At 36.0% G+C, this 26644-nt stretch overlaps 5 protein-coding genes across 5 annotated transcripts; 3 read left to right on the top strand and 2 right to left on the bottom strand.

Annotated features, from left to right (window-relative positions):
• Positions 1–975: 975 nt before the first annotated feature.
• On the bottom strand, positions 976–7168 carry LOC121986181 (syntaxin-22-like). Its single transcript, XM_042540007.1, has 7 exons — positions 6738–7168; positions 5387–5480; positions 4278–4417; positions 3133–3207; positions 1713–1870; positions 1536–1636; positions 976–1465 (listed from the first exon to the last, which is right to left on the bottom strand). Exons 1-7 carry the CDS (start codon positions 6923–6925, stop codon positions 1400–1402), a joined length of 822 nt encoding a protein of 273 aa, XP_042395941.1. The 5' UTR covers positions 6926–7168; the 3' UTR covers positions 976–1399.
• A 2223-nt stretch (positions 7169–9391) lies between these two features.
• Positions 9392–9991, top strand: LOC121987089 (protein FAR-RED IMPAIRED RESPONSE 1-like). The gene has a single exon (XM_042540992.1). It carries the CDS (start codon positions 9392–9394, stop codon positions 9989–9991), a length of 600 nt encoding a protein of 199 aa, XP_042396926.1.
• Positions 9992–10339: 348 nt separating this feature from the next.
• LOC121987087 (protein FAR-RED IMPAIRED RESPONSE 1-like) lies at positions 10340–23194 on the top strand. The gene is made up of 8 exons (XM_042540991.1): positions 10340–11280; positions 11371–11428; positions 11601–11664; positions 11740–11798; positions 11964–12032; positions 12131–12190; positions 13568–13630; positions 23015–23194. Exons 1-8 carry the CDS (start codon positions 10340–10342, stop codon positions 23192–23194), a joined length of 1494 nt encoding a protein of 497 aa, XP_042396925.1.
• On the top strand, positions 22104–26644 carry LOC121986179. The gene is made up of 4 exons (XM_042540005.1): positions 22104–22929; positions 23015–23089; positions 25055–25717; positions 25860–26644. Exons 3-4 carry the CDS (start codon positions 25110–25112, stop codon positions 26458–26460), a joined length of 1209 nt encoding a protein of 402 aa, XP_042395939.1. The 5' UTR covers positions 22104–22929; positions 23015–23089; positions 25055–25109; the 3' UTR covers positions 26461–26644.
• LOC121986180 lies at positions 23097–24007 on the bottom strand. Its single transcript, XM_042540006.1, has one exon. The coding sequence runs from the start codon at positions 23878–23880 to the stop codon at positions 23224–23226; it is 657 nt and encodes a 218-aa protein (XP_042395940.1). The 5' UTR covers positions 23881–24007; the 3' UTR covers positions 23097–23223.

Raw genomic sequence — 26644 nt, 5'->3', positions numbered from 1 at the left:
GTAGTGATCCGCCAAAAACATAAATTGAATATACTAGTTAGTATTCGATAAATTGATCATATCTCATGTGCATTACTTAGATGACATTCTAGGATAAAAAAATATCCGCAATCACTTCATGATTTATCCTGATGATCGATGAAAAATTTTTATGGAACTAGATCAGTCACCTTAGGGATATAGTCAATGAAGTTAATTAGGTATCATTTTTTTTCCCTCCAAATGGAACGCACAACCAAAAGATACTGGGCTTCTTAGCCACCTATACTGAGGGCTTTTCGATTTACCTTGGTAGTTAGTGCAAAAATTTCGTGAAGCCAGGTCGGTCACCCCAGGACTAGTCAATGAGGCTAACTGGGTTTATCAATTTTTACCTCCGGAGTTATAGTGCTACGATAGAGCATCCTAGTTGTCACCCAGATACTTGCGGTTCAATCCCAGTTATGGCGAATTTATAAGAATTTTTTCTCCAAATGAGACGCATAACCAAAGGATGCTGGACTTCTTGGCCACTCACCATGAGCACTTCCCAATTTACCCTAGGGTCAGGCCGATCATCCCAAGATTAATTAATGAGGTAAACTAAATTTATCATTTAATTAAATGTACAACTAAAGATGTTGAACTTTTTGATCATCTTTCTAATTTACTCTAGTGAAAAAAATTTATAAGACCAAATCGATCACCCTAACCTTAAAATTAGATAATGAGAGTAACTAAATTTTTAGTCTACTAGGATTGCAAATTTTTCTTCAACGATGGGACATAAGGTTCCGCGACGCGATCAAGAATCTCTTACCGTGGGCCATTCTTCAAAAGGAGAAAAGGAGGTTCCTCTACCTCTATTAAGCTAGAGACCTTCCAAATGAAGAATGTTGTTGATGGTGTCGTTTAGAGCGGATTGAAGGAAACTTTTACCTTTAACAAAGGGATAGAGGAAGACAATGGAAGGAATCAACCTTTCATGAAACAAAGTCAAACAATAATGGCTGAATTCGTATTACATCTCAAGAAAACAATGATGGTATCCACCTTTAAAAAACACGACTTAGAAGGCCTTTGAATCAAACAACTTCTAAAAAAAAACAAATAAGAATTACTGGACGTCAGACTGAACGAAATTTACAGCGACCGACAGCATTCCCAGATAAAAGTTAAAACGAACCGTCATCGTTACTCAACAACACGAATGATTGAATCGAACACTTGTGACACGCAGCGCATACAGACTCAAGCCAGAAACCTTTATATCCACTTTCAATAAGTCAACATTAAAAACTCTTGCCACTGCTGCAGCTTAACATTAATCATAGTAGAATGAACTCAGACCTGCCATCAGTTTGATCAAATCATTTTATACTGCAGGACCCCAAAAGTCTAAGAACATGAAGGCCTCTGATTATGCTGCAACGACTATGATCAGGATAAGTAGGATGATTCCAAAAATCACCAAAAGCAGGCACATCTGGGTGCAAATCAATTAGTTAGCAAAAACACACAACAAAAGAGAAATAGAAGGTAGAAGCTGATCTTACCAAGGAAGAGTTTGACTTTTGGGTTTTTGCTGCCTTTTTGAGTTGAGACTTTGCTTGTAAAGTTGCTGCGTGAGAATTCTCAATGTGGGAGTTGATGTCGTCTGTAAGTAAATATTAGCAAGTTTTTCAAAGAGTTAAAAATATAAGGAAATGGGTCTCGATAAACAATTTTCTTACCGATAACAATTCCTTGATCATTAACCAACACAGCAAGGTCCTTGAAGATCTCATTCACCTGACCGATCTGCTGCTGAATTTCTTGAATACCCTGTTCTCTTTCCTCAATGATTGCCTCATTGAAAACAATTTCATTATCCAGCAACAACACCTCTTGCCTATTAAAAAAACAAAAAACAAAAAAGGTGTTAGGCACTAGGATAGTATCGTAAAAGTTTCTTGGCAAATAATCTATAGTGACTAGGCCTTCAAATATGAATTAGGGTTTGCCAATAAACAGGAACCAAGAAAAACCAATTCACTACGTGTGTTGTGATCCAAGTAATATAACTTTCCATCAAGGTTCACCTTTTGCATCTTTGGAATCACCATTAGGCATGCTGAAGGATCGTGCAATGCTGGATACTAACCCTGACAATTTACCGCAACAATGATTGAGTCAACTAAGATCGGTGTCAATGGGCGAGTAATAGTTTTCCAAATTTGAAACTGGATAGCTCATGTTCTTGAGCAGTGGCGGACTCAAAATGATTCCTGCATGATTCTGAGCCTTCCTATGTTTCCCTCCGGAAAGCTTCACCTTGATTGTCAGTCACAGATGCTATAGATATACCAACAACAACTAGCAAGTTGAACATAGTTGTTGGCTTTTCTTCACCAAATATTCTACTGAGCATTCTCTTTGACTGAGTAGCTCAATTCTAACACTGTTTCCCTCATTGGCATCTTTCTACGCTAAATATCCACACCATTACTAATACATGCTCCATCACCTTCAAAACTCCATAGTATGCATGCATATATATGTTAAACACAATCTACTAATATGTGTTTTTCCTTCTTCCCTTGAATAGACACTTTCAAGTTATTTGATATTTAACATAGTCATAAACATTGAATAAATGGTGTTAAAAGCTACCAATGATAGTTATCTTAACAAACTGAAACGGAAGAATAGGAAAATTGTTGATTAAAATGTGAATCTAAGAATTGTTGTTAATTAGTTAACAGTGCAAAGTAGAAGTAGATTCTAGAGAGTAGAAAGATGTGATGAAGAGAAGGTAAAACATAGATAATTGGTATGTCACAATTAGTGGAAGTTGGTAATTGTTATGCATCATCATCTACACAGGATTTTTGAGCATATATTTTGAACCTAATATCCAATTCATGCACCCCTCAGGCCCTCACATCAACCATGATAATCTTCTCCATATCCAGAAAAAAATTAGAAGATCAAAGATTCTGGAAATCAGACTTTGCAGAGGCCCAAATAATATGCAACTGTCAAATGAAAGAGACTTACGCTTGTTACTCACTTGAACTGGCCAACTGAATTTTCTCACAAGAGATAAGGTGGTCGTGAATAACCAACAAGTTAACATGTAGATACTAGGAAAATACATGAGCCAGAAATCACCTTCTAGACTCTGCAAGCAGAGCACGTTGTTCAAAGGGCTTGGAAGAAACAGAGTCAGCTTCAGTTGCAGCATAACTGTGCAAATATAACCAGGATTAATATAAGGTAACTACATAAGTTAATTAATAAACACAGTAGTAATTAAGTCAATACAATAAAAAAAACTATAGTTCACTACTGATTATGATTATTAGCATGGCTTTAAAAGCATGGGGACTGGGTAACATATGTGATTGCCTAGGCAAAATTTGAATAGGGCTGCCTAGTGCAATTTGCATGTGCATTTTTTTTAAAAAAAATATTTATTTGGTTCACATGAACCAATTTAGATTAACCAAATTGATTTAAAATCCTTAGTTATCGTATTTGACAACCTGTACCTTAGTGTCAAACAATTATTTTCGAAGCGAAAAACATTTTGGATATCAACTGAATGCATATTACTTACATATATGCTCCATCTTACATTGCTAATTATCAGATTGTTATATTTCAAAAATTTCCAATTGTATGATTGACATTTTTTTACCATGCGGAAGTATCAATTAAATATGTAGACAAATATACTTCAATCTATTGTTAGTTATTTTTCATCGATATAATTTTTTGAATACTCTAATAAGGATCACATTATTGACCCTGCATATCTCATGTGTTATGCAGATGGATTGATCACCTACTACCTACATACACTATTTTGACCTTCATTATTAGCTTTGATTAAAAACATTTAATTGTACTAGTTAATGTACAAACTAACGTTACCCGACCGGGTTAATCTTTTTTTTTAATGTACAAACACCCATACTAACTATAACATGTTTTAGCAGAACCAATGTGTTGTCCAATAGAAAACAATTTAGGTTTGAGTGCTTTTAAAATTTGTAACAAAGATTCACGTCACAGAAAGAAACCAAGAAATCAGCTGAAACTGGAATAAAAGATACTGGTGTTAACAAAAACATGAGTTTTATAATTATAATTGGAAAAAAGTGTAAACATAGATCTCAAGAATAACCAAAGCAGAAAGCCAACCTCTATCAAAACCAAAATGGAATCTGTTTGAGGACATCTTGTCAATATCATGGCATTAAGAAAACATCAGCAGTTCAAACTACAAACATCAACAGCAAAGTTCAAATTACCTTGAAGGAAGAGTTGCTTGTGAGCCCAATGGGGCAAATGCAGTCTCTCTCTCAGCTGACACCCTCTGGAGTTTCTGGAACTCCTTCAAAATATTTTGGAAATCCTTTGCAAGTTTTGCATCACCAATTTTTTTGCTTGCCTGATAGAACAAATAAATATTTAAGAACATGAAAAAACATATGATCATCAGAGTATTGTAACATATAATCACAAATTTGCATTGGTTGCAGACTAAGCACGAAAAATGGATTGACAGGTATCAGTATAGAGATTGAATGCCTAGATACCAGAATTTGTTATTTCAGGTGCCTCCTCTTTACCCACAAGATGAAGAAAGATGGTCTAGCATCCTACCTCAATTGAGTTTAAATTGAAAAGCGCAGACGGCTGAGAATACTATGGAAATTCGGAAACCTAAAGTTTAGTGGGCTTCTCTCCTAATTTTTAAGGGCATCACACCCAGATATTTCATGATTGCATGGATATTATAACAAATTGTCAACAGTGGATAGTCTCTCAATTATGATATTCTGAGCCACCTTCATGTTTAAAAGAACACATTCTTACAGCCTATGGCGAAGGATCAAGAAAGGGAATGACTCCAACTAAGCCAAACTAACGCTGAGAAAGTGGAAGCTGATCTAATCTAGGTCTAGGAACACAGGTCTGCTGGCATACATTTTCGTTCATAATTCATAGTAAGAAAGCCATCGAAGCTGGCTTGTCATTGCTGTTAACACTGGTTCCCATGTCGAATCAATTGAGCACGTATTCTTGTATTGTGATTTCTGTATTATGGAATGATTTTATAAAGATATATGGGTTTCCCATTGAGGAACCTCCTGGCATTTAGTTAGAATGGGTTTCCTGCAGCTTTGAGGCCATGATTTGGAATCTCTTCCATACGGTCACCATATATATATATCATGTATGGGAAGAAAGCAACAGGAGGGATTCCAGAAGGACTACAAGGTGGAGACACACATGACAAACTCCATTGTAGTTATAAGAAAAAAATCATTATATTGATAATCCTAGCAAATAACTGCTGAACTAATGCCAGGAGAAAAAACAAGATAAAAAATACATATAATGAATTGAAACTTACACTGACTTCAACATGGTGATCTGTTTCACTAGCTTGTTTAAGTTTCGCGGAGGTATCTTTAACTAACTGCCCAATTTGTAGCCTTGTATTGTGCCTGTCAGCAAAGTAAATAATGTTAAGCAACAAGTTTATAAAATAGGAATAAGTCCCATAAGAAAACAAGTTTTACAGAGGAAACACCATACATGCAGCTACCAATGCACACACTTGTTCAGAAAAATCAAATCTAATAGTCATGATATGAATTAGATAGGTGATAGGCATATAGGCTTGGGCTAGTAATGTGACCAAAGTGTCTACATAAATTAAGTCAAAATAAACTAAACTTCTGGAAACAAATTAATGTACTTATGCTTTCAGAACATTACGGTAATGAAAAAAGTTAACAAGCATTTTAACTACATTACAGATATACTTTCAAACATGGAAAAACTTGCAGAGGTTAAGAAGTTGATAAACACAGAATATCTGCAATTGATCAGATGCATAGTAAAGGAACAAATTTTCACATCTTAAATCTCTCTCAACCATAGCAACATTGAAACAGATTAAGAAATCTAAACAACCATCCTTCACATACAAAACACATGTTTCCAACAAAGGCATACAAGTGTGAAGAATGTTAACTACTTACAACTGATAAGAAAGAAGCTAGCTCATTTTTTCCAGCTTAAGTAGATCAAGAATTTGCAGAAGAAATGGTTGAAAGTTTGTTTGTTCTTCATGTAGTAAGCTCCTTAGTTACAGAGCTTAAGACATGAAGAAAAACTAATTTAGTTATTTTAAGATATGCCCTAGGTCTTCTAGCCTGCACATTTTGCAGAGACGTAATTTTATCACACACCTTCATTCAGCACACAGACTGATAGCAACAAAGAATCAGTAGCCAAAAATAGATACATTAATGAGCCTATCCAAATGGCAAACATGTCAGATTTACCAACTATTTGGGTGAGCACTTTATCATGTAAGACAGTTCTCGATCTAATGTTAAACAAATAGAACAATTGTTGTTAGGATCTCTAACACCCTGCTGCTGGGCAATGTCAATAACAAAAGCTTTTTTGGAATAAAAACCTTCCACTTAAGCTGACAATGATCGAGCAAGAATCATAATCCTTGAAAAAAAGTGAAGAGCGTTTGACATCGTTTTCAATCTGAATTAACCACTTGGACTATACATGTAGATTAACATGAAAAAGGGTAAGTCAAAGACCAGTTAAGAAATCAACCTTAATATCAAAGCGGCGAATTCAAATTAAACCAACCGTAACCAAGAAGCATCGAATTTATGGAATTCTAGAGAACGAAATTAGAAAAATGCAGATCCAATAGGGCTCAACGTCCGCACAGCTTATCTCGGAGTTCGGGGGTATCCTTAGGGGTGCCGATCGTGTTGACCAGGCGCTCGAAATTGCGAACCGACGTGGTGATCTGGAACAGCCCCGCGGTGACCGCCTGCGACTGATCCTGCCGCCCATTGATAAGATCCCTCCGCTCGGCGAGCGGTCGCCCCGCTTCCAGATCCTGGAAGCTCATCCCTCTCTCCCTCGACTTCAATAATCACGGGGAGAAGGGAGGCGAGGACGATCGACGAGACGGGAGCCGGCAGGGAATTCGCCGCGTACGCGAGAGAAGAAGCCGCAACCGATCGAGACTTTGGCCTAATTTGGGGAAGGGGAAGGGGAAGGGAAGGAGCGATTTGGGAATCAATCAACGATAACGATAACCTGAAATTGAACCGGCGACGTTCTGTTCTCTGATTGAAGCCCAATTGAACCCATTACGCACAAAATAACATTATATATATAGATATATATGTATCAAAACTCAAAAATTACTTTATAAAAAAAATAATCAAGATTTGATATTGTTACGATGTTCTAGAAACAACTTTTTCCTCGGTGGAATTATCCTCCAATGAGAATTAGTTAGAGCCTCATTAATAGGTCATTTGCACTAGCGTATGCTTTTTTTTTTTTTTTTTTTTTTTTTTTTTTTTACCGAATGTCTATAAAAAAGATAATCAAGAATGATCCGACGATAAGAACAGGGGACCCCCTTTCCGAGAAGTCAACGCCACGTAAAGGTCAAAAAGTTAAAAGGATTATCGGAGAAGGGTGGGCCAATCGGCCTACCGGAAAAGGGTTGGACCAATCGACCGACCGGAGTCTAACTGAAAGTAAAGGCACCCCAGCAGGAGTCGGGATTCCGACGCTCATGTTGAACAAGGTCGTATGGCTGAGCGGATGGCTCGCTCGGCCGAAGGCATAAAGTAACAATACTCCTAATAGTCCACGGAGCACACTACTAGGATTTTCCAGAGCGGACCGACCGGCCGGACGTGAGGGAACTGCCGACCGGCAGGACGCTCGGCATGAGGTAAGAAGAGACAAAAGGACAAGGGAACATCTTCTGACAACGGGTATGTTCGACGAGCAGGCCATACGCAGGAGCTTATGACAGAGGGTTCCGCTGTCCCATCAAAGACGTGCCCGGACTGTAGTAGTATGGTGTCAGGTAAACTTTTCTGACAAGCTCATACTAAGGTATGGGCTGAGGACACGTATTAGCCTCGGTGTGTGTGCGTGAGCCCCTTCCCAGCTCTATATAAGGAGCCTTACACTTCGCCGGAGGTACGCATGCTAGCATATTCGGAGCCACTTCTTTGTTGTCCACTTGCCTGACTTGAGCGTCGGAGGGTCGTCGCCGGAACCCCTTCCCGGTCCGACTTCTTTGCAGGTTCGCCGGAGCGTCGTACGACTGGTCGGAGATCTACATCAGCAACCAGGAGAGCGCTACGTGCCCAGCGTCCGTTGATTCAGCGATTCGGACAGGATCAAAGAGCATCAAATTTAAATTTAAATTTAAATTTTAATAGAAATGAATATTGTCGAGGTTGATTTTAAGTGTGCATACATTATGAGGAATGTTATAACGGTGTCGAATATAGTATAGAGAAATGATACGCTGAGTGAATCCGGAGCACGAAATGCTCAGGGAATGACTCAGCACTTCCTACGTGGAAAAAAAAAGAAATAAAAAAATCAATACGGAGCAAACAGGCAAGCTTTTGCCCTAAATCCCGCGGCTTCTCTTTCCCCTCCACCTGCGACGCGATTTTCGGCTCGACTTCTCCCTTCTCCTCCTCCTCCACCCACGACGACGGCCAGCTACTCCATGCTGGAAGCTCCTCGAAGCTTCTCAAAGCCAAGCATCTCCACGCAGCGAAGCTCCAAGCTTCTCCACGCTGTGAAGCCCTAAATCTCCTCCACGCGGCGAAGCTCCAAGCTCCTCGATGTTGTGAAGCTCCTCGAAGCTTCTCCTCCACGCGACGAAGCTCCAAGCTCCTCCACGCTGTGAAGCTCCTCGAAGCTTCTCGAAGCCCTAAATCTCCTCCACGCGGCGAAGCTCCAAGCTCCTCCGCTAGTGAAGCTCCACCACCAAACATCCACCAGAGAAGCTACTCTTGGCAGTATCTCGCTCTTCCTCTTGCCCTTTCCATTCTGGTAACTCACAGTATCTACTCCTGGCAGTATCTTGTGTTTTAGTTAAATGTATAGGAAGCTCATAAACTTTCTTGTCTATTTTTGATGAACCAACATGGATGGATAGACATAGCAGAATTTATTACCTTTAAGATTTCTTCCTATGCAAAAAGTTTCCAATGTATAGGAAGTGGATTCACTCACTGTATCTTCTCCTGTATTTTAGTTAAATTTCATGATTCATTATCCTGCTTAAAGGGGTGCCTTGATTGATGCTTTGTTGTTTCTTGACAAATCTGACATCAATAATGTGTGTTGTTTATTCCTTGCTATTTTGTAAGTTATGTGTATTCATAACAGCAAAATAAACATATTGAATTATTTATTTATGTATGTTCCTTGTTATGTTCTCATTTCAGTTTTTTTTCCTAATGATGTTCTTAAACATTTCTTTGTGCTATTATTTATTTATGTTTGCCAATAACTATTTAGTTTGAATTTAGGTTGTAAAATTGTTATGGAGCAAGAACTATTCATTGAGGGTGATGTGCAAGTGTTGGGTGATTCGTCAAGCTCAAATACACTTGATACTCCACAAGTTGGGATGTATTTTTCATCTGAAGAAGAAGTCTGTGCTTTTTACAAATCATATGCCCAAGGTCTTGGTTTTGGTATTTCAAAGTTGGGTTCCAAAAAAGGAGATGATGGCCAGATAAAGTATTTTTCATTCGGATGCTCTAAAAATGGTAAGACCGTTCCTAAAGTGAAAAATTCCTTTTATCCTAGAGCTTGTAGCAAAACGGATTGCAAAGCAAAGATTAATATTACAGTTCAAAATGATGAATTATGTGTCATTACTAGTATTCAACTAGAACATAATCATGCATTAAGTCCAAGGAAGTCAAGACATTTCAGATGCAATAAAGTGTTAGATTCCCAAACTAAGAGGAAATTAGAGTTGAATGATCAAGCAGGAATAACTTTGAGTAAAAGTTTTCAATCATTTGTTGTTGAAGCTGGTGGTTATGAAAATTTATCATTTGATGAGAGAAAGTGTAGAAATTATGTGGCTGAAGTACGAAGATTAAGGCTTGGGAATGGTGATGCAGAAGCCTAGCATAATTACTTTTGTCGTATGCAAAGTAGAAATTCAAATTTCTTTTATGTAATTGATGTAGATGAAGATTCTCGCATCAGAAATATATTTTGGGCTGATGCAAGATGTAGGGTTGCATGTGATTCTTTTTCTGATGTCGTTACATTTGATACCACATATCTTACCAATAGTTATGATATGCCATTTGCTCCGTTTGTTGGAGTAAATCATCATGGTGAATCCATATTACTTGGTTGTGGTTTGATATCTAAAGAAAATTCAGAAACTTTCATTTGGTTATTTAAATCATGGTTGGCATGCATGAGAGGAAGAGCTCCACGAGCTATTATTACGGATCAATGCAAAGCCATGGAAATTGCAATTCTTGAGGTATTTCCAGACTCTCATCATTGTTTATGTCTTTGGCATATTATGAAAAAACTTCCAGCTAAGTTTAGTAGTCATGCCAACTATAAGTTGATAAAGAGAAACTTGAAGAATATTGTTTATAATTCTTTGACAACTACAGAATGTGATAGCAACTGGAAAAAATTTATCAAAGAATTTAACTTGGAGAAAAATGATTGGTTGAATTCTTTATATGAAATTCGTCATAAGTGGATGCCTGTGTATGTGAAAGATAAATTTTGGGCAGGAATGTCGACAAGTCAAAGAAGTGAAAGTATGAATGTTTTTTTTGATAATTATGTTCATTCAAAAACAACTTTGAAGCAGTTTGTTGAACAATATGACAATGCTTTGAAAAGCAAGATTGAAAAGCAAGATAATTCTGATTTTGCTTCTTTTAATTCAATAATTCCGGTCATCAGTGGCAATCCAATTGAAAAGCAGTTTCAAAGTGTTTACACTAACAAGATATTTAAGTTGTTTCAAAATGAACTACGATGTTTGATGTTTTGTAATACTTCATTTGTGAAGGAAGAAGGATCAACATTATTTTTTGAGGTGATGGAAACTGTATATGGAAAAGATGGAACAACTCCAAAAGAGATTTCCTTTTGGGTACAATATAGTGAGTTACAATGTCAGATGAAGTGTTTGTGTCGTCTCTTTGAGTTTCGTGGAATTGTTTGTAGACATTTGATGTCTGTTCTGGTAAAAAGAAAAGTCACTACAGTTCCAGAACATTATATTTTAGAACGATGGTGTAAAGACATTAAACGTGGATATCAAGGAATCACTAATATTTATGATGATTCTTGTCAGCATGCAGAAGAAAGACGAAGATATAATAATCTTCAACCATTGTTACAGGAAGTGGGACAACTTGGGTCAAAAAATGATGAGAGGTGCTTTGTTTGAATAGGGATATTAAAAGAAGAAAAAAAAAGATTTATGGATACCAACATTGGTGATTCATTGGATGGTGATCATGATAGCAACATAATACATGAGGAATCAAGAAATGAGAGCAAAAAGTTTCATAGTCCACTGAAAGTAAGGTCTCGTGGGCGTCCACCGACGAAAAGAAAACAATAAAAAATTGAGCAAATTGAGAAAAGGGCAAAGGCAAAGTCTCGAAAAAAGGTTTGGTTTGTATATTTGGATGTAATTTGTTACTTTGGTGTTATGTTATGTTGCTAATTTGTATAAGTACATTTGTCTACAGGGTTCTACAATTGATAGAAAGCAAGATGAGTTATCAAACATTGAACAAATTGATAAATTTTCAGGTTTGCTTGTAGATTCTTCATTTATTGTATTTTCAGTTTTTTTGTTAAATCTAAGTGATGATTTTGTTCTTATAGAGAGTCAGAGATTGTGTAGATTGGATAAAGAACTGCTGGTTCCTAATGATATTATTCAGGTATCCTTATTGCTTCTTTCACTTTAATGTTTGACATATTACCATCGTAGCCCTTCTATTACCGGTAACTATCATGTAACTTCATTCTTTGTATCAAAATTTGTATTTTCTATGTAACATTTGGTTTGGAAAGAAAATGGTCTAAGTGTGTGGACATATGTGCAGACAATGGAGAGAACAAGGTCTTTTGAGAAGCCTATTGATTTGTTACAAATGCATGCTGATTTGTTCAAGGTATCTTCTCTTATCCAGGAAGATACAAATTTTGGAAAATATTTTTTTCACAATCCTTGGCTTGATGGTAGATGCTTATGATTCTCTGTTTGTTCCAGGAAGGCGAGAGTGCAAAGATGAATTTTGAGATTAATGATTATCCAGGATATGGAGATGAAGTATTTCATGAAGGCAAGAGTTAAAATGCTGCTACCAGAATGTAATAGAAGATTGTAATGCAATTGAACTTTTAAATTTTGTGTATTACTTGAATTGTTGTCTTATTACTGAACTTCAAACACTTTGATTTTCTTATGGGGATTTTGTCTTAGTTATTTTGTATCTTCAGAGTTGAACTGTTGTTGGTCACCCTCCCTTGAAGTAATTGTAGAAGTTATATTGTGTTATTGCTCTGCCACATGTAATTCTCATATATTGCTCAGTAATTGTAGAAGTTATATTGTTTGGCTTGATCGTGAATCTCTTCAATGGAGTTTTTGCTCTTCAATGGAGTTTTTGCTCTAGATCAGGAAGGCTTTGGGGTTTAGGGCTGGGAAGCTCTAAATCCACATGAGTATTGGATCGGTCTGCTGACCAATCCAGTGATACTGTGGTTATCTGATCGGTCTGGTGACCGATCAGTAACCAAACAATGATTTCTGTGGGTTATCTGATCGGTCTGGTGACCGGTCAGTAACCAAACAGTAGTCCACTGTAAGTTATCTGATCGGTTTGTAGACCGATCAGATAGCGATGGGATTCAGAGAACAATAGGGGGATCGGTCTGTGGACCGATCCACCAATAGGCTGATCGGTCTACTGACCGATCAGGCTTAGAAACCAACGTGAGTTGGGGATCGGTCTGGGGACCGATCAGCCTAGGGCCTGATCGGTCCCATGACCGATCAGAGACCTTGAGGACCGATCAGGGTGGAGCCTGATCGGTCCAGGCCTAGTGTTCTCCGTATTGATTTTTTTTATTTCTTTTTTTTCCACGTAGGAAGTACTGAGTCATTTCCTGAGCATTTCGTCCTCCGAATTCAGTCAGCGTATCATTTCTCTTTCTCTATAGTATAATCATTGTGAAATATTGTAATGTAAGTGTAATGAATTTTACAATTTTTGTGGAATGTTGTAATTGTGTGTCACATTGTAACCGTTTTGAATGTTGTAACTGTGTCGAATCTTGTGACTTGTGGAATGTTGTATGTTTTCTTAACTTAAAAGTTTATACAATTAAAGGTTTAATTTTTATTTATATTTAAATTTAAATTTTGTAAAAAATAATTTTTAAAACATAAAATTTTTAAATTTAAAAAAAATAGAAAAAATCAAACTAAAGAATATTTAAAATTTAAAAATAAAAAATTATTTAAAAAAAATCAAAAACTTAATGACAATATTAAGGTTTAAAGTCTAGGATTTAAGATTTTTAGAAGTTTAGGGTTTAGTTTTAATATTTAGGATTTTGGTGTTTAAGTTTAGGAAGTGTTTGGTTTAAATTATCATGCATAATCTTAATTATGATAATAAATATTAACTTTGTAATCATGTAGAATCTTCTGCTTCCCAAGTATTTACATTCTGAATTATATTCTCAATTTGTTGGTGTGACACAGGTATGCTCCATTATGACATTATCTAATAATCACTCGTTACTTAAATTAAATCGAATTAAATAATAAAATTTTAAGTAGATAATTAAACTTATCAATAATAAACTTCAACCAAATATGCTCTTAAAGTTTAAGATTCAAGAGTTTTAGAGTTTAGAATTTAAAATTTATGGTTTAGTATTTTAAACTTTGGGATTTTAGAATTTGAGTTTTTTTATTTAGGTTTTAGTATTTAAGGTTTAAAATTTGGAGTTGACATTTAGCACATATAGGGTATTATTAAAATTTATTATAAAAATAAGGTAGAAATTCAGAGAATGAGCATTTTTTTAAAAAAAAATATTCTAATATATTTTTATTTTATACTATTACACTCTTTTATAATATTTTTAAATAAATTAAATTAAAATTATTATATAAAATGTATTATTATATTTAAATACTTTTTATCATTAATTTTTTTTATAAATCTGATTTAAAATTACTTTAATTTAATTAAAATCATTTTAAAATCTTCATTAATTTTAATTAAATTAGAATAATTTTAGTAAGTTGATAAAATATTGTTTAATATAATAATATTTTATATAAAATATGTTTAATAAAGTTAGAGAGCAGTGACTATCTATTATATTAAAATAATAGTATTTTAAAAATAAATAATTATTAAATATCATTTTAATATTTTTAATAAGAAAAGTCCATAAATAATAATTCCTTTTACTTTTTACCCTTAAAAATAGAGAGCTGTTTTTCTCACCCCAGTTGACACCTTCCCCTCCCTGGGCCCACCATAAAATTCAATCATATTTACCTTTCTATCCTTTTCCTTATTCCTCATTCACGTTTTTTTTATTTTAATTTTTTTAAGTTTTCTTTTTTCAACTAGTTTTATTTTTTATCAGTTTTATTTTTTAATAATTTTTTTATTATTTATTTTAATCTTTCTTTATTTTGTATGTTAGATTTTAAGAGTTATTATTTGTAAAAATTTAAATAGTATAAAAATATGGATAGAAATAAAAATTATAAATTAATATATGTTGAGTGGCCGTGCTTTTCCCACTCCACGTTTTATTTTGTTTTGTTTTATTTTATTAATTTTTGTTTTTTTAATCAGTTTTTTTATAATTTTAATTCTTTTTAATTTTTTATTATATATTTATAATCTTTTATTTATTTTTTAATCATAGATTTTCACACACACTCCCTTCTCAGTCCCATCATATTATTTACCTTTATACCATTTTTTTAAGTATTTTCTCGACAAAAAAGTCATTCTTTTTTTATATTCGTAATATGAGATTGAATTTTTTGTCCTCAATTTTCTATGTCCTCCTATTCTACTCGTCGCCTCAAGACCACTACCGGCGGGCTTTAGTCGTCGCCCCGACCAGAACTATACCCTAGGGAAAGGTGAACCCGGGGGTCGCTATCAGGGCGATAGACGTCGAAATTCGGTCGAATTTAAGCAGGGACTCATATCGTCGACGAAGGAAAGTTTACTCAAATCCTGCCGAATTTCGGGATTGATCGTGTCGATGGCGACCGTATTCACCTTCCCCCTAGGATATAGTTTTAATCGGGGTGGCGATCGAAGGTCGCCGGCGGTGCCACTGACAATGGGCTAGGGCAATGAGTAGGACACAGGAACAGGTAATATTGAGATAGGATTCGATATCTTATAATCTTTATTTTTTTTAATAATAAATTTTAGGAGTTATTATTTATAAAAAATTTAAAAGTATAATATGGATAAAAAAAAAAAAAATTGATGAAAAAATAATAAATAAAATTTATTTTAAAAAATAAAACTAAGGAAGTAAATAAAATTGAAAAAAAAGTAAACGGTAAACTAAAGAAATAAATAAAATTGGAAAAAATTAAACTTGTTATTTTAAAGAAAGAGGTAAAAAAGTCATTTAACAAGGAAAAGAGAGTAGACCTGACCACGGTTCGGAACCGACGGTTCGACGGTTCGGAACCGCCGGTTCGACGGTTCCAGGCAGGTCGACCCTTAACCTTAACCGCCCAAGACGGTTACGGTTCACGGTTCAGAATCGTTTAATATGTTAAGAAAAATTAAAAATTAAAATTAAACATTAAACATTAAAATTAGAAATTAAAATTTATTAAAAAAAGGGCTTGCACTTATTTAAGTTACCTCGTATCCCTTTAGGGAATCAAAGCCACGTAGTTCTTTTACATTTTATCCTTTACATTTTCATTCACTTCATTCCTTCAGTATCAAAATCTTCAACTTCGTTATCCGAAAGTTGCATTCCTTGGATTCTTTTCTCCGCTCTGGTCCAATCGTAATGCTTGGGCTTCAATGAGTCGGAGACAAAGTTGATCGTCGTTCATCTAATATGTTACCGTCAGCACTGTTGACACTGGACAAGCTAAAATTTCTTTTGCGATCACGGAGAGAACGGGTTGAGCACCACCACTTTAAGATATCGAAGTTTCGCCATTAAAATCAAAGAAGTCGTAAAATAATTCTCAAGTTCTGTGTGGAACTTGAGGATCCCGTGGACGTTTTATCCATTCTTTTAATAAGAGTTGTGCTTTTGTAAGTTTTAAATTACTACTAGTAGTTTGTTGAATTTCGAAATATTAATTTGTGTTCCATATTTTGCATAATATTGATTATAAATATCATATAAATAAATTCTAACATTATATATAATATTAATTGGATCGGGAAGAAGAATCTCTAATTGGAATTAAAGCATCATAATCTAAAGTCAACATTTCTTGTAAAACTTCTAATTTAAATCTAGGATCTAAAGCAAATGCAATTAAATAAATTTCAGGAATTAAATAAAAATATTTTTCCCATTTAGTTTTCATAGCTAAGATGCAAGGAGATAAAGATTCATTATTAATATGTTCATTTAAAACTAATACTATATTAGAAAAATTTTCTAAAACTAATTGAGCATTGGGATAATAAACACTGGAAAGTTGTTTGGTTGCATCATTAAATACTTTTAAAATTTCACAAATACTACTACAAATATTCCATTGTTGTGAAAATAAATATATATTAGCATTAGTGTTTTGTGCGAAAAATGAACATAATAATTCTTTATATTGAAATGAATCTTGTAATAATTGGTATGTTGAATTCCAACGTGTTGGTACATCACGTGAAATTTTTTAGGTCTCATTCCATTAATTTTACAAAACCTACCCCATTGTTTCATTATAGATGGATGAGACCATAAATAAGAAATTGCAATTCTAATTGGTTTAATATAACTTTCTAAAATTTTTAAACCATCTTGAACACATAAATTTAAAACATGGCATACAACGAATATGAAAAAATAAACCTCCAATAATAGGTTGACAAACAAATTTTAGATCATCTATACAAGCGGTATTAGAACTAGCATTATCTAATGATATTGAAAATATTTTATGAGTTAAACCATATTCTTCTAAAATTAAACATAATAATTGTGCGATATTATGAGCATTATGTGATTCATCAAAACTCTATAAGCTAATAATCTTTTGGAGATTCCAAGAGTTATCGATCAATGACAAGTCACACCCATATACGAATGTGTTTGCCAATGATCACTCGAATATCGGAACATAAAGAAACTTTATTATCTAATTTACTAAATTCATCAATTAAATTCTTTTTCCTTGTTTTACTAATTTTTTAATTATACGAGTAAGTGTAGTCCTAGGAACACGTTTAGCACATGGATTAAGAGATTCTTTACAAAATCTTCAAATGTGCATTTAGATCCAAAACTAAAGAAAGATGTTCTACTGAAACAAATTTAGCTAATGATTCTCTTAATTTATTATCCGAATATAAAATAAACCGGAATCGGTACTACCGCTAGTTGAAGAAAATCTTGATAATTGTGTTTGAGAACGGTTGAGTCCATATTCCGTCGGCGTTTCTACATGTCGTTTCAACGACCCATGACCGCTATTTTTGCACGCATTTCTTCCGACGGAAGAGTGACCTTCTCAAAATGTTTAGTAAAATAGAAGATTTTAGAGGAGGAAGTTCCGAACCTTAGAAGTAATTGCATCGGTACTTCCTTGTGTGTCGGGTGTCGGATTCGGAAGATGCTCGATCTCATCATCGGTGGATTGAATGTTGGGGTCCTCCTCCATGGATTCCTTTCTCTTCCGAGCTCGAGATGATGCACCTCCGCGCTCCTTTGTAATTGAAAGCGTGTAGAGATTAGAGAATACAAAAATTGAGATGTGTGAAAATGATGAAATAAGCTCTCTATTTATAGAGTTTTGATAGTACGGACACTAAATCATAGCCATTGATCAAAAACGGTCAAATGATCCTAACCGCTTGAAAAAAATACCTAAAAACCCTCCCAACGGCTACCGCCGGTTAACCGGCGGTTCCAACGCTATGAACCGCTTTAAAAAAAAAAAAAATTGCACCGCTTAACCGCCGTTCAAACGGCATCCCGGTTATCAATGAATTATATCCAATGACTTGGTCACCTTAACCGTTCGGCCAACCCCCGACTGGGTCCGTACCGGCTCGGCCCGGGCATGTTACCGGGCCAACAGGCTAATTGTCCGTTGACTTGGATCGTCGAGTTGAATCGTAACCAGCCCGACATCTTGTCGGGTTGGGTATGGTTCAAGGTTCCCAAAAGTCGACGGACTGCCGGTTAAATGCTGGTTCAGCCCTTCGGTTAATTGTCGATTTAGTTCGCCGGTTCAATTTTTTGTGTAACCGTTGGAACCGGCGGTACATAACCGTTAGAACTACCGGTAACGTTAACCGCTGTTCGACGCTGGGAGAGTTTTTTAGGATATTTTTTTCAACGGTTAGGATCATTTGACCGCTTTTTGATCAATGGCTATGTTTTAGTGTCTGTTACTATCCAAATTCTATAAATAGAGAGTTTATTTCATTATTTCTATATACATATTCTCTATTCTCATTCTCAATTTCACATTCCCTACACGTTTTCGACTCCAAGTTTTACATTTCCATGCACTTTTATTTCCAATTTTCAATTACAATAGAAGGAGGTCGTGGAGGTGCATCATCTCAGTCTTCGAAGGGAAAGCAAATAATGAATCCGCAGGAGGACCCCAACATTCAATCCATCGATGATGAGATCGAGCATCTTTCGACACCCACACACAAGGAAGTATCGATGCAATTACTTTTGAGATTTGAGAAATTCCTCCTCTAAAATCTGCTATTTTCACTAAACATTTTAAGAACGTCACTCTTCCGTCGGGAGAATTACGTGCAAAATGTAAACACTGCAATGCTTCCTAAAAATTCCAAGTTGACGACAACTATGGGTCGTTAAAACGACACGTAAAAACAAAGCACCCAACGGAATATGAACTCGATCATTCTCAAACACAATTATTTAGATTTTCTTCAACTAGCAGTAGCACTAATTTCAATTTATTTTTATATTCTAATAATAAATTAAAAGAATCATTAGCTAAATTTGTTTCCGTAAAACATCTTTCTTTTAGTTTTGGATCTAAATGTACTATTGAAGAATGTGTTTCTAGGACTACACATACTTGTACAATTAAAAAATTAATAAAACAAGGAAAAAAGTTTAATTGATGAATTTAGTAAATTAAATAATACAATTTCTTTATGTTTCAATATTTTGAGTGATCCTTAGCAAACACATTCGTATATGGGCGTGACTTGTCATTGATCGATAACTTTTGGAACCTCTAAAAAACATAGTTCGCTTATAGAGTTTTTAACGAATCGCATATTGCTCATAACATCGCACAATTATTATGTTTAATTCTAAAAGAATATGAATTAATTCACAAAATATTTTCAATATCATTAGATAATGCTAGTTCCAATACTGCTTTTATAGAAAAACTAAAATTTGTTTGTCAGGTTATTATTAGTGGTTTATTTTTTCATATTCGTTGTATATGTCTTGTTTTAAATTTGTGTTCAAGATGGATATAAAATTTTAGAAAATCATATTAAACCAATTAGAACTGTAATTTTTTATTTATAGTCGCATCCATCTATAAGAAGCAATTGGTAAATTTTGTAAAACTAATAGAATGAGACCTAAAAAATTTCCACGTGATGTATCAACACATTGGAATTCAACATATCAATTATTACAAGATTCATTTCAATATAAAGAATTCTTATGTTCATTTTTTGCACAAAACACTAATACTAATATATATTTATTTTCACAACAATGGAATATTTGTAGTAGTATTTGTGAAATTTTAAAAGTATTTAATGATGCAACCGAACAACTTTCCGGTGTTTATTATCCCACTGCTCAATTAGTTTTAGAAAAATTTTCTAATATAGTATTAGTTTTAAATGAGCATATTAATAATGAATTTTTATCTCCTTGCATATTAGCTATGAAAACTAAATGGGAAAAATATTTTTATTTAATTCCTGAAATTTATTTAATTGCATTTGCTTTATATCCTAGATTTAAATTAGAAGTTTTACAAAAAATGTTAACTTTATATTATGATGCTTTAATTCCAATTAAAGATTCTTCTTCACCTGATCCAGCTAATATTATATATAATGTTAGAATTTATTTATATGATATTTATAATCAATATTATGCAAAATATGGAACACAAATTAATATTTCTGAAATTCAACAAACTACTAGTAGTAATTTAAAACTTACAAAAGCACAACTCTTATTAAAAGAATGGACAAAACGTCCACGGGGATCCTAAGTTCCACACAGGAACTTGAGAATTATTTTACGACTTCTTTTGATTTTAATGAATTATTTTACAACTTCTTTTGATTTTAATGAAGCAGATAGCGAAAACTTCGATATCTTAAAGTGGTGGTCACAGAAGGCTCAAAGCTTTCCCGTTCTCTCCGTAATCGCAAAAGAAATTTTAGCTTGTCCAGTGTCAACTGTTGCTGTGGAGCAGACGTTCAGTGACGACGAACTTTGTCTCCCGACTCATTGGAAGTCCAAGCATTACTGGACGATTGGACCAGAGCGGAGAAAAGAATCCAAGGAATGCAACTTTCAGATGACGAAGTTGAAGATTTTGATACTGAAGGAACAAATACGACAGGAACAGGAAATGAAAGTGAATGAAAATGTAAAAGGATAAAAATGTAAAAGAACTACGTGAGCTTTGATTCCCCTAAAGGGATACGTAGGCAACTTAAATAAGTGCAAGCCCTTTTTTTAATAAATTTTAATTTCTAATTTTTAATGTTTAATGTTTAATTTTTAATTTTTTTTTTTAACATATTAATCTTGAACCGTGACGAACCGTGAACCGAACCGTGAACTGTAATCGTCTTGGGCGGTTAAGGTTAAGGGTCGATCTGCCTGGAACCGTCGAACCGGCGGTTCCGAACCGTCGAACCGTCGGTTCCGAACCGTCGAACTGTCGGTTTCGAATCATGGTCAGGTCTAGTAAGAGGAGGTGGGAAAAGTAATTTGCTTAAAAATATTATCAATTTTGATAATTTTATTTTCAATTTATTATCCTAATTAATTAAACCGCAACCAGATTCATTGGACTGAACAATGTCCGTAGAGCGGCGCGGCGGGCATGTGATTGCGCGCGGCCGCCGCTTGCCGGCAGCGTGTAATGCGTGCCACGTGCACCTGCGTCGCGTGGGGCCACCTCGGGCTTTCCTCTAGCTGTCGATTCGCTGACCGAAATAACGTCGATTCGGATGAATTAATTTGGGTTCGCGATTCGAATTGGAAAATAACTTAAATTTTTAAAATTTGAATCCGAATCCAAATTCGAATAATCCAATTAAAAAATCTTTATTTTTTTTAAATTTTTTTATAATACTTTATTTTTATTTTAATATTCATCATTAAAAATAAAAATATCTAAACTTTCAAAATAAAATTTAATTTAATAAAAAAATCCACAAATTTTAAATTCAAATATCCGGATTAATCTGAATAAAATTCAAAAAACCTCTATTAGAACCTAATCTACATATGAAAATCCTAATACCAATTCGACTAAAATATGAAAATTTCAATCATAATACCATAATATAATTATAGTCGATCGTAATTCGATCGTAATTGATTGTGATCTCTTTTTAAATTTATCTTCTCAGTTAAATTATAATTTATATTGGGATGAATAATCGAAAGTTGCTAAAAGTGGATGAGTGGTCAGGCTATCGGATGTAGAACAGAAGACGACGAGTCTGATCTAAACTATAATCCGAATGAAAAAGTAAATATATAAATAATATATGATAAAATTATGATAAAATTATGACCTAATTCTGTGGACCAAGGATCCGGTTTTATATTTTTCTGATCGATTTCTCTGATCAATATTTCTTCGCACAATATTTATGTCTAAATCAGACTAATTAATCTCTTCCATTAATTTTAAACGCCTTTTAAACGCTTAGTTAATCATTTAATTCAAGAAGACCAAAAGTCTAATTTACGCTTGCAGTAGTTCTTCTCTCCAGTGCGAAAAACCCTAGAAAAAGTGCGTTCTAAGAACCAACGGAACACGATCGAATCATGTGGGATCACGCATCGCGTCAGCTCCTCGTCAGCTACTAGCAAGTCGGATTCAGCGGCGGATTGGTGACCTTCTTCCTTGATCTTACACGCCTCCTCAATTTCATCGTTGAAAACTAGAACAAGAGCCAGCTCGTCGTTTTGCGTCTTTAAATTTTCGATTTTTATTTGATTCCATCGCATTCCAGTGAAATTTGCATCTTTTCTCCTCGCTTGTCCTGTTCTAGCCCTAAAGCGGCGGCGGTCATTGGATCCCGAGACCGGAACAGCTCCGCCTAATCTCGCCCTTTTTTTAATCTTTTATCTACTCCCACGTAAGGATTTGACATCGGCAGTCGGGAGTGGAAAAGGAAAAGGAAAAGGAATAGATTAAGCCCTAAAGCACTCTTGCTCTCAGTGTGTTTGATGGAGATTGGATAGAGCTCGGGAACAGCTGTATCCAATTACCCAAAAAAACTTTGAACTTTCGCCCCACAATCCACATACGCTACTGTTGCTTGTATCTTCCATGAATGTCTCTATAACTTTCCCTCCCTTCGCCATCCTGCCTTCACTCATTCTCTTTGGTCCCTCCCTCCTCTCTTGCTGGTCCTCCGCCCGCCGGACTGCGGTGGTTCTGGCGATTCTGCTGACGGAAATGCGGAAAGATTTAATTTTTGACGAAGTGGTTGTGGGTTGATTGAGGTTCTGAAAAGGGGGAGTTTTTTTTGAGGAAGAGAAAAGTGCCACTATTGTACTACGTTCTTGATCTTTCCAAAAAGCTTCGCCTTTGGAGTAAGACTAAGAAACAAGAATTGTTTTAGCTTTTGAAGATTCAAATGAAGCTTTTTTATTGATCATATTCTTGACTTGGTGACAGCTTCGAGTTCTTGAACGGTTGAACGGCCTTGGAGGAAGCAAAAAAATGCAAAGTGGCCATTTCTTAGAACGAAAGGTATGCATCTCCATTGTGGCCATTGTAAAGGATTCCTCTATCTTAATCGAGCGAACCATCAGCAAGAAAGAATCAAATTCATCTAACGACATACAGAAAAAATGAATCTAAAACTTAAGGGAGCAAGGGGGATATCAGTTGGTTTTGGAGCTGCAATCCGAGTTGATCGCGCTCCCGTTGAGCAAAAAGAAGTTCAAGTGGCAATTGAGGCGTGTGAAAAACCTTACGGAGAGGAAAAACCCCACCTTCCACCTTGTTCTGGCTTGCCCAATGAGCTCGAACGGCACCATCCCCCGCTTCAGAGCGACGTCCATGGTGTCCATGGCTCCCTCACCAAGTGGGATTGGCTGCGATTGGAAGAGATAGTTGAGTTCCAATGAGTTATTCTTGGCGACCTCGAATGGATCAGCCCGCAGCACAGCGACATCAATACCATGGAACTGGAGAAGAATTCTCTGGTCAGAGAAGCTTGCATGAGCCCTCATGTTGTCGTTCTCTGCTACCATTGTCAAGGTCATGTCGATCTGGAGGAGTCCAGATTGGTCGTAAACTAGATTGTTGAGGTGAGCATAGGCGACCTTGATGTAAGGTGCTTTAGGCTTGTAGATTATGTAGACGGTGAGGACGACAATACCAGTGATGATAACAGCAATTACCAGGATGAGACACACAATTGCAATTGCCCAGACCAGTGGATGGGTGTGCCGTCCTTCGTCGGAGATGAGCCGCGGCATCAAGATTTGTCTATCGCTTGTGCTGTGCCTGTGTGGAAGCCTTAGGTAGGTGGTCATTGGCTCTCTAAGAAAGTGGCATGGTAGATTGCTTTTTTTTTCCAATAGCAAAAGAAAATGCCATGCTTGCCTTGTGTTAGCCAGTTTGTGCTTTTGCTTTTGTTGTTCCACTACTAGCCACAACTGATCTACCAACATTTCTGAGTGTCTGATCCTTATTGGCTTTAGGTATCTTTTCTTTTCTTTTTTATCTTAAACCTTAAGCGATGATCACTTTTGCTGAACTGTTTTACCTTTTGACTTAGTTGCTTTCCTGATCTGTCCTTCTTGAGAAATCTGGAATAGATTTACCAATACTTTTTGATTCTGAGTCTTCCTTACTAAGTGAAGATCATGCTAACCATGCTCCGATTGAAATCTGTTGGAGATATTTGCCGGAGATAATAAAATTGTAGGATTTAAAATAGCTAAATACAAAGATTTAGTCTTATCTCATCTACCTAGATGACCTTGATTTGCTAATTCAAGGTTGCCAAGTTGGGAAGGATAAACTCTCTGGGATGACTGAACTACGTTTCAACATTCAACGTGCGCAAATCATGCTCGGGCCCTAGATTTGCACTCTATTCTTGCGAACCCACGTATATGAGAGAGAGAGAGAGTCTCTACCCATACATGTTCACAACTTCCATGGTTGCGAATTGCGATTTATTATAAACCAACCACAAAGCTACAAAACTTCAAATGTGAACTCTCCTTCTATCCACCTATTTTCCATTCACATTTCTAACAAATCTACTGGAGATTTAGGTACAAATATAGACTCTTACTCAATTTGGGTACAAACCACTATCATGAAAAGTTTCCAACAAATTCTACTGGAGATTTAGGTACAAAATATAAACTCTTACTCAATTTGGGTGCAAACCACTATCATGTAAAGTTTCTGGGAGCCACTAGCTTTTGTCTAGTCCTTATTTACCTAGGCTTCGATGTCCGTCAAAACAACCAATGATCTCATCTAATGCAAGATAGAACCTTAAATAGTTCTTTAAAGCTTTGCTAAGCAAACATTTAATAGTATAGTTTTGTGTAACTTCCAATCATGAAAAGAGAACATTGATATTTCTCTGCATTTATCTTTTCAGTTAAACAACTCGCAAAAATTGGGATCCTTTTGACTATCAGTTTGTGTTCCAGCTTATTTGATCTAAACTTTGTTGTCTTTATACAGCTTTTGACCGGATAAATCGAGGCATGGAGATCATTGATTGATACTTTTGACAATCATGGATCCACAGATTTTTTTCAGATTGTCTATTGGATCCTTGGGGCTAAGATTACCAGTGGATGCATTGAAGGATAGACCAGGTGCAGTACCTGCATATTCGAAGTGTTCGTGTGACATCCGCCTGGGAGATCTTCCCATTCGACGAACAAGAGTGCCCCTAGTCTCATCCCCTCGAGGCAGTCCTGATGCTATCAGCAAGCCTGTTGTATTCTATCTCGCGGAATCTGATGTCAAGACACTGACAGTGTCAAGACATTTCAGTGTGCCAAAACCGAACCTTCAGATTACTGTGTACATTGGTAAGCAGGGTTCACATTGTGGTGTCACTGGTAGAAGGCTGGTAATTGGGTGTCTCGGATTAGAAATAGGACTCGAACAGTTTGAGAAACCGACACTGCTTCATAATGGGTGGATCGGTCTTAGGCAGAAGAAAGGGGGGGAGGTTTCGAAACATGGACCCGAGCTTCATTTACAGGTGAGATTGGATCCTGATCCCAGATATGTCTTTAAATTTGAAGATGAAACTACCTTGAGTCCACAAATAGTTCAGCAACAGGGTGCCATCAAGCAACCGATATTTAGCTGCAAGTTTGTCAAAGATCGAAGGTAAGTTTTCATTCTGTTCGTCTCGTTTAGTTCAACAGTTGAATTATTGTATATTTCTACTTGAGTTTCTTAAAATCTTGCTACTTGTTCTTCTTTTTGTGCAACTGGAAGTTGTTAGCTAATAGATTTCTGGTTACACTAGATCGAGCATGAGTGATGAGGATGGTGACGACGCTGAAAAGAGGGAGAGAAAAGGTTGGAAGGTAAAGATTCATGATCTCTCAGGCTCAGTTGTGGCTGCTGCTTTCATGGCAACTCCATTTGTGCCGTCGACGGGTTGTGACCGAGTTGATCGTTCCAACCCAGGTGCATGGCTCATACTCCACCCCAATGCAGCTGGCTCCGCCGAGAGCTGGCAACCATGGGGCCGCCTCGAGGCATGGAGAGAAATCGGTCATCCAAGAGACACTATATGCCTTCGGCTCCAAATTCTGTCAGAAGGCCAGGAAGCCAGCATCCTTGTTTCTGATGTAGCAATAAACACCGACAAGGGAGGAGAATTCAACATAGACATGGACCGACATGAACCTATTGCCGGCGGTTTTGTGATGAATTGCAAGGTGTCGGGGGAGGAGAAGTGTAGCGAGCCACTGGTTCAGCTAGCAGCGCGACATGTTACCTGCGTGGAGGACGCGGCTATCTTCATGGCACTCGCAGCCGCGGTGGATCTTAGTGTCAAGGCATGCAGGCCATTTGGAAGGAAGGCAAAGAAGGGGGTTTTTGGCCATTCTTTTTGTTCCTAGCATAGCACGGTGTATGTTCTAGCATTTTATCAAATAGTTCGTTCGACTTGTGCTTGGACTTTATCGATCTTCGCTATGCGAATATGATGCATAAATACTGTCAGTGCGTATGTCTCACAAATGCGGAAGCTTTTGCACAAAGTTCTTATAAATTTTGTGGCAGTCAAATTTAATTGTGTTTAAA

The sequence above is a fragment of the Zingiber officinale genome, chromosome 5B (assembly GCF_018446385.1).
Source record: "Zingiber officinale cultivar Zhangliang chromosome 5B, Zo_v1.1, whole genome shotgun sequence".
Lineage (NCBI taxonomy): Eukaryota > Viridiplantae > Streptophyta > Magnoliopsida > Zingiberales > Zingiberaceae > Zingiber > Zingiber officinale.
This window is presented reverse-complemented; position numbering and strand designations above follow the sequence as displayed.